The sequence below is a fragment of the Halichoeres trimaculatus genome, unplaced genomic scaffold (assembly GCF_033239565.1).
Source record: "Halichoeres trimaculatus isolate MK-OKI-2021-1 unplaced genomic scaffold, fHalTri1.1 fHalTri1_scaffold_8, whole genome shotgun sequence".
Lineage (NCBI taxonomy): Eukaryota > Metazoa > Chordata > Actinopteri > Labriformes > Labridae > Halichoeres > Halichoeres trimaculatus.
This window is the reverse complement of record NW_027437186.1, coordinates 14,948,788-14,961,963: the sequence shown is the minus strand read 5'-3', so window position 1 is coordinate 14,961,963 and position 13,176 is coordinate 14,948,788. Positions and strand designations below refer to the sequence as shown.

Below are 13,176 nucleotides of genomic sequence, written 5' to 3'. Positions count from 1 at the left end.
TCAACACAAGTATAGGAAACAAAGGGTAGGTATAGAAAACTTTGAGCAGAACTGGACTCATATTTGGCTTGAAAGTTGGTGGAAATGCAAAGAGAAGACTTATCAGTGCAGTGCCTTTTAGTTTAGTAAAAGTTTGTGTGCTATTTGTAGGAACTACCTATTCATGATAATAGACTGATGTTGTCTATTACTGACTGGGCAGCTTAAACCCACCGTGTCTATTAGTAGCATCATAATGATGTTAGTTACAGGGATGGTTGAAAGTATCTCGTATAACAGTAAGGGCAAGCAGCTATTCTCAGGGAATAGTAAGGCTGATGTTAATAGAAGTAACAGCTGGAGTCTGGAGTCTACAGCAGCATGCCGTCTGCAACAAAGATCCAGAGGAACCTACAAAACAAGGGGGCTCAGGGACCCCCAGAAATATCTGTTGTTAATAATTTAAAAGAGATATTCAGATTTAAAGCAAGTGTTGATAGAGGAGAGAAGGAACTACAGGAGCTCCATGCGCCTGCTCCCCTGGCAGTCTGTGCCTACAGCAGCAGGACCAAGAGCTGATCCAGACCTGAGTCAGCTCCTAGGCTTAATCTCAAAGGAATGTTTTAAGCCTACTATTAAGAGTTGAGTGAGTGTCTACTTCCCAGGATACGACATGAGAGGGGCCTGCCTCAACTGTCACCTCTGGAGTTTGTGTTTTGACTATTAACAACAGCAAAGATATTATCCCTGTTTCTCAAAGCTGTCTCTGGTCATCAGACAATAGCTGACTGGTCCTGAAACTGTATGGAGCCAAGGACCCAACGTAAATCATCTCGCTCACAAAGTAGTCATGCTACTGTTACAGCCATTATAGCTTTCTGATCTTACACAAGAAGATTAATATGAAATGACCTTGCACTTTAAGCAGTGTCTTTAAAATTGGAGCTGGCGCTGTGTAATAAGGGATGGTCTTTGTGGTAGTATTGATTGCAGGGGAGCTCCATACTGTGATACAGGTTTTCTTCAACCCACAGTCAGCACCTTTGAGACCATGAATGGGATTGCCATGGAGAATGTCCAAAGTCTCTAAGATTAGCAAAGTAAGAATTAACACTTTATACACAGCTTGCTTTCCAAGTGCAGAGTAAGCTTTTCAGCAGACTCGCTCATTATGCAATGCAAGTTTAAAGAATAGCTATCGAAGACTCCTTGCATTTCCCCCTCATCATGTCTGAGGTAAGGTCTTTTTTTGGTTGTATATATTTTACTCACCAGAGAAAAGTCACAACGTTATTGAGCTAAAAACATGCTTTTGTTAACTGCATGATTTGTTTTAATAATCCACCTGCTGCTGCTGTGGTTGTTCAAGTTGTTCTGGCAAAAGAACAAGAAGGCTGAACTGGCCAACTGGGCAACATAAAAACTGGGAGAGGAGTTTCCAGTTAAATCAGAGAAGAGTGATAATCTGCAGAGAGCTGCACTTTTTACCTCTTGGTTGGGCTGTGAAAGAGAGGGATGGGTGTTATTAAGTCAAGTATCTTCGAGTCAATCTATTTTACATTATCCATTTATACCAACCTAAGATCTGTGTAAAACTTGTTTGGTCATGTGTGCCATCCAATTCTGATATACCTCTAGAAATGAAACTTTTAAAAATTCTTTTTTGTCATAAAGTATGGCCCTGTTTTAATTTCTTTTGGTATGCTACCCCCCAGATTTAGTGTCACTTTTACTCCTGGATCATCTGACTTAGTGCTTTAACCTTGTTGAGACATTATTGGTGAATTTATACTCTTATAAGCTGCCATCCCAATGTCCATGCAAAAGAATTCCTCAACCACCCAGCATCGTTAAACTTTGTTTTACATAGCACTGGTCCTACACATGTCAAGGGCCACATTTAAATCTGGTCACATCACCTGGCTATGAGTGTCCAGCCAACACCTACACATGCTTAACAAAGCCAACATTTGCACGTAAAGTAGCCTGGTTTGAATAAGAATTTGACTTTACATGGGGTGAAGTAGCTTCTTACCATAGACTGTAATAAAACATGGAAGTCATCTAGCTCGGTTTGAAGTGAGGTCCCTACAAAAACTGCTCCCCCTGGTGGCTGGCTGCAGTATAGGTTAAAAAAAAAACATCTCCCCAGTCATTCCAGATGGGCTGTGATCAAACATTAAAAACTTAATGCACCATGTAGAAATGTTTCTTTTATCCAATTATTGTGGTGGTTTGAAGATATTACTAGGCTGCCTTGTATTCAAGTCCTCTTTTTTCTGAAAAGTTTGGTATTCATTAGTTATAAGAGGTTAAAAACAAGATTTTATGTTACATTTAATGATGATTGACAGCTGCTGTTGTTGTGTATTTTTTTTCAGGGATTGTAAAATATGTCAGGATGGAGAACCAAGAAGAGATTAGACTCTTAAAAGAAAAATATATACATATTTTTGTCACCCAGCTCCACTCAGATTCTCTCTGAGTCCCTCATAGTGTCTGGCTGGCGCCTCCAACTGGGGTAATTTGGCTTCAAACTGTACAATGGTAAAAGGAGGAGCCACACTGTCCACTCTATGTTCAGTCTATGCTTCTCACTTATTTATCTTTTTATATCAAGGTGATGAGTCCTGCACACTAAAAAGCCAGGCTGACTTGACTGACAGACAGGGACCCTGTAGCTGTTAGTGAGGAGACCACACAATCTTTGGCCCGTGTTTAGCTGACTGACTGAGTTTAAGTTGGCATTGCCGCTAGCTATGGGCTTTAAAACTCTGCTTCAGAAACCAACAGGTAATGTTACTGAGACTACATCCATGTTTAAAAGTCTGTCAATGAAAAGTTATACAAGTAAGGCGTTACGGTCTTAAGCTCTGCAGGAAGTAGAAACGTTGATGCATCTGTACTTAAAGTGAATGGATGTTTGTAGTCAGCAAAGATCATCAATGGAAGAAGGGGGTCAACACAATCCAAGGCAAAGAACCAAGAATTCCTCTATCTTTTTACTCATGATGCCTGAGATGCAAACACTAAGCAGGACACTTTAGAGTTAAATTTATTCCTTTGTTGACCTTTGACCTTTAGAGCTACACTTAACAAGAATAGTTAAACGCAAGGCACTCAGTGTTCCTAGCGTAGCATTTACTCCTGTCATAACTTGGACTTGTTCTTCATCGTGTCTCCATCTGGATGAGTTTGTGACAAGGATCAATGCGGTGAATTAATCTGGAGCCAGACTACTTAAGCAATTCTGTGAAACAGTGACACAATGAACCACTTACATCACATACTGTGCGTACTGAGCAGTGTAATTGTCCAAAGGTCTTTTAGGCATCTTTGTTTTTCCATGGGAGTTCATCCAGAAATGTACTTCTTGGCCAGATCAAGCCTCTCCAGCTCAGAATTGTGTTTTCAGCGATTGTTCTGATCGAGGAAGCACAAACACAAAGAGCTTATGCAATAATTACTCAGTCCTTCTCGGTATTTGTCCCTTTTTGAGGCCAGTTCGGCTTGATCAGAAAGAAAGACCAAAATAAGTCTTTGGATGGGATGGGCTTGAGGGAGGGCGAGTGATTATTCACTACTAATAAACAGAAAAACACTACATAATGAGAGAAAGGACATCCTTTATGGATGTCAAATAAACAAGTTCTTTCTAAAAATGTCACTTCAGGTCGGGACACACAGAGATGGAGACATACGTTTATTATTTCTGTTCCTTCTCCTGGGTTATATAACTGCTGAATAATCATGAGACAGGAATGTTCTAAACTGGAACATACAGATCTTTAAGCTGTGACTTGTATTTGTTGATGCATACAATCAGTGATATACAGACATTTACATAATGTCTATGAACTTTTTATACTGTTTTTTTTTTTAATGCAAAAGGGAACACTGTAAGAAAAGTCAGCAGAAAACAGCTGAAACGTCTTGCTTAAAAAAAATTGCAGGATTTCATTAAGTTCCTTAACCAGATGGAAGGATTAGTTACCAACTGCAAACTGCGCTCCAACAAAACATCAGAGAAGCACAATCATGAGTTGGTTAATGATTCCTCTCGGTAGGTTGTCCATGCTGTGAACAGGTTAGGTTTTGCAAATTGTCTTTTGTCATTTTACTTGGCTTCACCTCTGCTGTCAGATATGCTTAATGTTTCACTTCCTTTTCTCTGTAGCTGATAACTTAAAGAGCACTAACGTGAACCATCCTGTTATTGCATATTCAATATAAATATGATATGTCAGAGCTTTTATTTATAAGTCATCAAGGTAGTGCTGAAATGATTTTTCCATCACAGGAATATAACAAATGTTAAAGCACTCTAAACTACCCCTGAATCTTAATTTTTTTTCTTTTTCTATTCAGTGAAAAAGTGTGGTGGCTTAAGGGTAAACAGATAATATAAAACCATGCTATTACGTTGCCAAGAGCAAACTTCTCCTACAACAACTTTTACTGCTGTGGGTGTTAACATGTCTGGTTGATGATCTATTTCTAAACATTTGGATGTCCAAAGGTGATCTGAATGTTAATGATCAGGTGGTTTTGGTGCCAAATTTAAGCTGCTTACTCAGCGGTGAATGAGGAGCTTCAGAGATCAGTTCTTGCGGTGCAGAGGTGCATTGTTCTGAGAAACCAAAACTTGTCTATTTTTCGATACAGGTGGGTCATTTTAATTGTTTGTTTGTTTTTTTTTTTATTTTGGTAAGTGGTGCGAACTATCAATTCATGTTTGGCTTTCATCTGCTGTTTTGCTTCTGTAGACGCGATAAGAAAATTGAAGATGAAGTTCGAAAACATCCTGGAGGAAATCAACGGTTTTGGGCCTTTCCAGATTGTCCTTCTCATCCTGCTGTGGACTCCTCGAATAGTCCTACCCTGTCACTTCTTACTCAACATCTTCATCGCAGCTGAGCCTCCTCACCACTGTGACATTAGCACTCTGGACTATGAAGGACTCTTTGATAATTTAACAAAGGAGCAGAGACTGGCTGTCAGTATTCCTGCTCGAAGAGATGGGAGCCTTAAATCCTGTGAGATGTTTGCAGAGCCTCAGTTTCAGCTCACAGACAATACCTCCAACAGTGCCTATCTGCCAACAGTACCCTGTCAGAGTGGATGGGTTTATGACAACTCCACCTTCACCTCCACCCTGGCAACAGAGGTACAATCTCTAAAGTTTCATTTGCAAATACCATCATCCATTCATCCTTTAAAATGTGTTTCTCCTTAATTAAGTTTTGTGGTTTTAATTTGGTGAAAAAGTTTTTTCTTACTTGATGCAGTATTGAGTGGTTTTAAAGATCTAGTTATTAGATTTAATACATCAAAGCCATTGTAGACAAAGAAAATTGATAAATAAGAGGACGATCTAACTCTTTTTTTCTGTGATCTGCTTTTCAGTGGGACCTGGTCTGTGAAAGAAAAAGTCTGACAAAAACTACAGGCACTATTTTCTTTTTTGGTGTGATGCTGGGCGCCATTGCTTTTGGATATCTGTGTGATAAGTGAGTGTGCAAAACTTTCTGAAAATCATTTAATATCCAAGGTGGAACAGATGGTAAAGTGAAGTCTTTCTGAAATAAGAGTCAATCTTCATTCTGAGCTTTTTAGCCAGATAGGTAATTTGTACATTAAATGAGTTTGATGTTTATCCAAATAGAAAATATTAAAATCCAGTTGTTGTAATTGAGCTTGCGAGAAGACAAAGAACTATTTTTGAGCCTTTACATTACAATGAAATGTTCAACCATTCACATCTCAGTTATATGCTGATGGCAGAGGCTGCTAGGTGAAGACCTAGAGAACAGAATGGGTCCAAAAATAAAACCCTGGGGAACACCTTCAGCGATCTTAAGAAAATCAGATTTTTGGCCTTTAGCCTTAAACACAAATTATCCCACTTTAATCGTATTTGTTAGACAAGAAACTGCAAGGTACCCGTGATGGTATACTGAAAATACTGTGACTTTTGATTTGAATTTGACATTTTTGTGTTCACTTTCCTGCTCCCTACTTATTATTCAATTACCTGAAACTAAAATGAAAAGAAACATTCACTAAAGCAAAACAAATATTTCAAAGTTGCAATCTACAACTTTAATTTTTGTTTTTTTTCCTCCTATTTCTCATATCCAGATATGGGAGGAAAAGTACTCTTTTGGCCTCGTACCTCATGACAATCATATTTGGCTTCTCCAGCGCATTTGCAAACTCCTACATTCTGTTTGCTGTGCTGAGATTTCTAACTGGCTTTGGCCTGACAGGAATCAGCATCAACTCAGCAGTTCTCAGTAAGCTACATTTATACTTTACATCAAGATCTGTGTTCAAAGACCTTTTCTTTTTCACACCTGAAACCAAAAACACTGGAAGTAACAGCAAGATGAGTCTTTAATTATTTTCTAAACCTTGTGAATGTGATCATGGGTTTATTGAAATTCTTCAGTATTAACTTATTTGTCTCTTCTTCTCATCTTGCAGCCATTGAGTGGGTGGACACAGGTCATAGATCATTGATCGGTGTCATGGGCAGCCTGGCGTGGTCTGTAGGAAACATGCTGCTGGCTGGGTTTGCCTTCCTGGTGACTGACTGGCGCTCACTAATCATGACCGTAACGGCCCCACTGGGGTTTGCAGTTATGACTTGGTGGTAAGTGGAAAAACACTCTCAGTGGCAACTATGTACAACATGGAGCAAGCTTTTTGAGGACCACCTCAACAATATGGCTGCAGTATTACTGGAAATACATTAGATTTTCAGATGTAAGAGTTTATGTTTCAAAATGCAGTATGAGTGGTTTGAATTTCATTTGTTTTGACTGTGTCATTCTTAATATGACTTATATTCTTGTGTTATTTTTATGGACTTGCATGGAGTCAACAAAGTGCCATAAAGGAACTCAAATGTAAAGCATAAGAGATTACATGTAGGAATATATAGAGAGATTATTTTTCCTTAATATTAAATTTTCTTTAAGCCTGTTTTACAAATAAAAAATGTCAAAATCTGTCTTTTGGACTTCCTTTGTCAAAACCAAAGCCTGTCTCTAATTTTTTTTTATGTTGAACCAAACTGCCAGTGTTTTTTTTTCTTTTAAATTTAGTTAGGGGGAAAGACCTAACTAGATCTAGAAATGTAATCATAGTTCTTGCTTGAGCCTTTCTTTTTTTTTTGCAAAACATCATCTTTAGGGATTTTGATTAGTATTCTAAAAACACTACACAGAATATGGACACTATGATTGGTTCAGCCACACTGCTTGAGAACTTTTCCTTATTTTTTTTCTTTTTCTGATGTCCAGGGTAATTGTCATTTACTTTGAATGTAATTTCAGGTGGATTCCTGAGTCTGCTCGTTGGTTACTAGCCAACGGCAAAGTGAAGAGTGCCCAGTTTTACCTTGACAGATGTGCTACATTCAACAAAAGACCCAAGCTGTCATCCAAAATAAAACTGGATGTAAGTTTGAGCCTGATGGTGGTCCAACTGGACCTGATGGGTTGAATGTAGTAGCATACACTGCTGTCTGTTAGTACTGTCATATGCTTGTGCACAATACGTTTATATGATAACTAAGATAACTTTTTATGAACACACTGGAAAAAAATGGGATATGATTTAATAATTATATGAACAACTTCAACCTTTTTTCTGCATCTCACAGGCTCTATCGAACATAGAAACACAGGAGAATCAGGACAAAAGCTACACTTACCTTGACCTATTCAAGACCCCAAAGATGAGACTGCTCTCCCTGAAGACAGGGATTGTGTGGTGGGTATCACAATGAGAAAAACTAATCAAACATTCATAGTTTAAATAACCCTTCTGATTCATTAAGTTATACCAAAGTCATGGTTGTTGAAACAAGGGGCAAAATTCTGTGACAGAGTACATTTTTTTCATTGTACTCTGCAGGTTTGGAGTTGCCTTAACATACTATGGAATCAGCCTCAACATCAGTGGATTTGGTTTAAACATGTACCTCACACACTTCATCTACGCTGCCATAGAAGTCCCTGCCAAGCTGACGATCTATTGTTTTCTTAACATTATTGGGAGGAGGAAATGCCAAGCTGGAACTCTTTTACTGACAGGAATCTGCATTGCCATCAACATCTTTCTGCCGAAAAGTAGGAATGCCTGTTTGTAGTTTTCTTTGTTGTGCTTTTTTCCCTTTCTTTGTTTTTTACCATTTTCTCTTTATGCCCTTAATCAACACAGCCCGAAGATTTTATGGCTTTGATTCAAATTGATTGAAAACTTTTTGTAGCTACGAGAAACAGAATGTGTCAATTTTTTAACAAGGTGTTTCAAGACAATGGAAATGTTCTACCACAATGAAACACCATTTATAGAGTCTGTCTACCCTAGTGGATTGGTTATAAAACTCTAAAACTTTACAGCATAGTGAGATGAATGTTTTAGACTTTAACAATTTTAGCCCCAGCTTACTCCTGATCATTGCATTTGCTGTTCTTTGCAGGTCTGTGGCATGTGCGCTCAATTGTGGCCATTCTTGGTAAAGGCCTTTCAGAAGCTTCCTTCACAACTGTCTTTCTGTACACAACAGAGCTCTACCCCACAGTCATCAGGTCAGTAGCAGGCCAGCTCAGCTGACAGAGGAATGTATCATGTATCGGAATTATACTGAAATGTAGGTTTTTGTTCCGATTTTATTTAAAAAAATGTTAAAATGATGAAACTTATTGAGTTTCAGTTATCAGTTATCAGTTTATGTATTGTCCTCTATTTATTTTAATCCATCAACGTGTATGTAAATATATATTTTTTGTCTTTTTGTGGTCATTAGTGATTATTGGAACAAATTTCAACCTTTAAAGAAGTTTTAGTGAAGTTGAAGTACTTCCATATACTCAAGTAAGATCATAGTGAAGTAACAATACTGTGGTCAAGCTTGTACTGGCCTTCAACATGTCCTACTTGCGACGTGAGGTCATAGGGAGAGGAGAGGGTTACCTCATGTCTCAAGAGGACTGATGATTGACCCTTTTGTCTCCCCAGACAAAATGGCATGGGCTACGTAAGCTTCATCAGTCGTCTGGGAGTATCAATAGCTCCACTCATCCTGCTGCTGGAGGACGTGTGGATCCTTCTTCCTCAGATCATCATCTGCTGTGTTGCCATCATCTCTGGCCTGGTGTCTCTGCTGCTGAAAGAGACGATGAAGGCGAGGCTGCCAGAGACCATCGATGACATTGAGAAGCCAAGGTTGGTCAATAAATAAATGAATTACACAATGGTTAGAAGTGAAATCATTACCACTGCTATGTCGCCACCCTGTGGCAGTATTGAGGATTACATTTAAGACCCCCCACCCAAATAAATAAATTAATAAAAGATCTTAGAAAACAAGCAAAAAACCTTTCAACCCAATGTCACTTTCATGCTCAGACAGATTTTCTGTGATATGTTTACATTTTTTCCTCACATAGGTCATTTTCTGCATCGTTGTATTTTATTGCTTCATATCCACTTAATATATATATTAAATAAACAAAACGTTTTTGTTACATTTCAGAAAAAAAGATGTATGTCCTCACACTGTGGAGGCTTCTGGTGTTATTCTGGAGTCGAAAAGTTCAACAGCAGAAACTGAAGATCAAAACAAGAAGTAAAGCCTGGACTTTGTCTATGTGCCATCTTGGTTGTGAACAGTTTTAACTCACCATTGAAGAAATGTCACTCAAGTGCCTCAAGTATTTCATACGACTACCCTCTATCTTGTTTTAATCTTGTATCATTGTTCTAATTTCTGTGATTTTCTGTCTCTGTTCTTTCTGTGAAGCATGTCTGAATGTATTAAATGTAATATACATACATTAAGATGAATGGAGTTGAGTTATTTTCTGTGAACAATTAACAACAAAGCCTATGGTGTCTAAATATCTCCACTTGTTCGTTTATATGTATGTAATGGACTGACAGCTGCTGTAAATCCCTAACAGACAACCATTTCGTCAGATTTAACAGTTAAAATTTGTTCAGTTTTCATATAAAGTACTGTGAGCTGATTGTTGATGACCTTCAGTCAGATGATAAGAGATAACTGTTGACCAGCTGCCTGAAACCAAGAAGAAGACAGAAGAATAACTCCAATAAATCATTTAATAACATAATTACGCAGTGTAACACACAGACAGTCCCTCACATTGAATGTCAACAAAAACACGGTGAGCAGTGAGCACAGAGGCAGCAGCATCACCAAACATCAGAGAAAAACAGAATGAGGTTTGGTCTGCTGATGTTACACAGAGAACAAGCTGCAGAGATTACAGAGTTTGTATCCTGCTCAAACTGAAATTCCCTATAACCTGCTTTATGCTGATCTTGTTTATCAGCGTTTTCACTCTGTTTGACCTCCAAAAGTCTTTCAGTCCTCATCAATAAACAGTCTGTAACTCCTGCTGCTCCTCCTCATCGTTAGTCAGATCTCTGAAGTACAGTTTGGGAATCTCTTCAGCAGTGTGGTGGCTTGTTTTGGGGGTAGTTGTCCTCCCTGTAGCTTGCTCTGGTTAGATTTACCCTTCATCATCTACAGAGGAAGAGGAGGAGAAAGGGTTAGCATTGTTTCTTAAGTCATTTATGAGAACAGACTTCAGCATTCTTCATTACTTTATCAAGAAAAAACCATGGCCGAAAGTTTTACTGTATCCAGAATCAGAATAAAGTTGGAGGATCAAAGCAGGAAATAAGGTAAGTGTGGTAACTATGATTTTCATTTATTTTCTTTACATGTCGACTTTTGCCCAGCTTTTAGTGAGAAGAGAACTGATGTTTTTAAAAACATAGCTTGTGAGAAAACCTGTGTTGGATTGAAAACACTTGCAAAAACATCAGCAGTATCACTGTTTGCAGCTTCTCTCAACAAAAAATACACTTATGGGCCCATAAATGTTGATGTTCTATCAGAAATTCATAAGACTACAGAAATCACTGGCAATTCTTCAGTATCACAAGGCACAATGTAAAATTATTTGACGTGATCTCAAAAGTGACATGAACTCCTTTGTTTCTGAATCTTTAGAACTGCCACAAGTAGGAAAAAAAGATGCAAGAAATCAATTTAATGCAATACAATGAGTTATAAAAGTTGAACCATGATGGACACTGATTTAAGCCTTAAGTGACATGTTTAAACTTGATGATATTTTTCCTGTTATTTCCCCTGCCGCCATCAGCTGCTCTGTTGATCTGGAATCCAACATCACCATACTTTTCTAAGATCATAGTTGGGTCTAAGTTTTGAATATGTTGATCCTGCTAAGGCATGTTTGTACATGTTTGGTTATATTCTGGGAATACTGCCCCTCAAATCTGGATGAACTCACTGAAAACTCTAAGTTGAGCTAACAACCAGCTACTTGTGTGCAATTTTACTGGTTTGATTAAGTGGATGCATAGTGTAAAGAAACCCTGGGTATGAACTAGAACCCACTATTCGGCAAAGGCTGCTGGTATTAGTGTTTAGAACTTACCTTGGCGTTCTTTACACAGTCGTAGAATTTTTTTGTCTCAGTTGAGCAAAAACTTTCCACAAAGTTATTCTTCCTCCAGCACACCATCAGGGTGGACATCTCAGCAATGCAGGTTGCCTCTAAGGAGACAAACCAACAGATTATACCTTTATTAAACCTTAGATTTATTAATAATTGATAAACAACTTAAAAATATATATGTTTTTAACATTTTTCCAATAAGAAGCATGTCAACCGTACATACGTACAGATGTTCCATAGCTGTGGCCAATTTAACAAAAAAGGGATTTGGTGCCTGTATCAGAAGCGGAAATAAAACACCTGACCATGAATTTCACCCATCTCAAGGTCTCATTCCCTTGCCAGCTGTTTAGCTCAAGCTTCATGACCTGTTAACCATGTTCTAATATACATATCATGCATTGACAGTCCAATAGTACAACTTGAAAGTTGAACATTCCACATTTTATGTGAAATTTCTGTTTATCCATCTATAACCAATGTTGTGATTTTCTCTGAAGAAAATCAGAAAATTAGGCCAGACTCTGGGAAATGTAAAGAGATAGGACAAGCTCTTTTAGCCATAGTTGTAGTCATCATGTCAAAAAGTATACTTGTCCCATGGTGTGTGTTGAAATTTTTTATCCACCTTCCAAAATCTAAAACAATTATATTAAAACCCAACTTGTTGAGTTTAAATCACCAGTGTACATGTGAATAAACACGACAGACTTTGTTTTAGTGTGTCTGCTCACAGGAAATAATGATAAAAAGGCTGGACACTGAATGCAGATCTTGTTTATAACTGTACACCTCTCTCTGCCAGGCTTTCTGATGGCTGTCTACATAAAATCTTTATCAGTTCATTCTCCGCTATGGTGTTAACAAAAACAACTTATGACAATCATCACTTAATTAGTTCACGAGGGAGTAAAACTAAATAATCAAGCTGTTATAGGGCCCCATCTTACACTCAGCCGGTCTCACAGGGAACACAAAACATTCAAATGTACAGGGAAGAGAACAAAAAGACAGAACAAAAAAGTTTGTCAAGAAGTTTGTCATTTAAACATTTGGACTCTGCAAATAGAACCTCTTCTCCTGTGCTAAATTTGAGCGCTGTAAAATAATCACACCACGAGTTTTTATCAAGCTCCTTCAGACTCCCGCAGTCTGTCATTTCACTCTTTCTTGCCTAAAGTTGTCGCACTCTTAGGTTATCTTTACATACCTCCTTTCTTCGGTTTTCGGTTCGCTACGGAGTCTAGCAGAACCAGAGGCCGATTCGGTTTGATGACGGGCCTCCTGTTCTGTTTACTGAGCAGCCTGTTGACCTTCTCCTGGATCGCTGCTCCTCCTGCCTGCACCGCCATGCTGCTCCTCAAAGCGAAAACAACTGACAGCTCTTAATAACGCCTCCTTACACAGGGATTTAAAATTCTCTTCATAAAAACTTTATATCCTCTGAGGCCCCAAAACTAATCCTCTGCTTCGCTCCGGTATGAATCGTGTAAGTTTGTAAAGGAGAAGGACCGCACTGTACCACAGCTACCACCAGGACAGCGCCATATTTTGCCGTAAACCGTGAAGCGATTGTCGTAAAAAATGTCAAAACAGATGAGGCGTTCAGGGGTACACCGAAAGAAAAACGAATAACAGTCGCAGCATTTTACTACGGTTAGGTTATTTATAT

At 38.4% G+C, this 13,176-nt stretch overlaps 2 protein-coding genes across 2 annotated transcripts; one reads left to right on the top strand and one right to left on the bottom strand.

Moving 5' to 3' along the window:
- Positions 1-4,765: 4,765 nt before the first annotated feature.
- On the top strand, positions 4,766-9,623 carry LOC141795293 (solute carrier family 22 member 7-like). The gene is made up of 10 exons (XM_074676122.1): positions 4,766-5,146; positions 5,386-5,489; positions 6,121-6,275; positions 6,466-6,634; positions 7,320-7,443; positions 7,649-7,758; positions 7,903-8,117; positions 8,471-8,579; positions 9,010-9,216; positions 9,527-9,623. The coding sequence occupies exons 1-10, from the start codon at positions 4,766-4,768 to the stop codon at positions 9,621-9,623; spliced, it is 1,671 nt and encodes a 556-aa protein (XP_074532223.1).
- A 472-nt stretch (positions 9,624-10,095) lies between these two features.
- On the bottom strand, positions 10,096-13,083 carry chchd1 (coiled-coil-helix-coiled-coil-helix domain containing 1). The gene is made up of 3 exons (XM_074675808.1): positions 12,715-13,083; positions 11,484-11,602; positions 10,096-10,540 (listed from the first exon to the last, which is right to left on the bottom strand). Exons 1-3 carry the CDS (start codon positions 12,854-12,856, stop codon positions 10,433-10,435), a joined length of 369 nt encoding a protein of 122 aa, XP_074531909.1. The 5' UTR covers positions 12,857-13,083; the 3' UTR covers positions 10,096-10,432.
- Positions 13,084-13,176: the final 93 nt, after the last annotated feature.

Bases quoted from the DNA above. Each gene is read 5' to 3' on its own strand.
- LOC141795293 (XM_074676122.1), top strand. From the start codon at position 4,766: ATGAAGTTCGAAAACATCCTGGAGGAAATCAACGGTTTTGGGCCTTTC. The intron at 5,490-6,120 runs GTGAGTGTGCAA...TCTCATATCCAG, and splicing joins TTTGGATATCTGTGTGATAA to ATATGGGAGGAAAAGTACTC. The intron at 7,444-7,648 runs GTAAGTTTGAGC...TGCATCTCACAG, and splicing joins CATCCAAAATAAAACTGGAT to GCTCTATCGAACATAGAAAC.
- chchd1 (XM_074675808.1), bottom strand. From the start codon at position 12,856: ATGGCGGTGCAGGCAGGAGGAGCAGCGATCCAGGAGAAGGTCAACAGG. The intron at 11,603-12,714 runs GTATGTAAAGAT...TTGTCTCCTTAG, and splicing joins CCGAAAACCGAAGAAAGGAG to AGGCAACCTGCATTGCTGAG. The intron at 10,541-11,483 runs GTAAGTTCTAAA...CTTCCTCTGTAG, and splicing joins ACTGTGTAAAGAACGCCAAG to ATGATGAAGGGTAAATCTAA.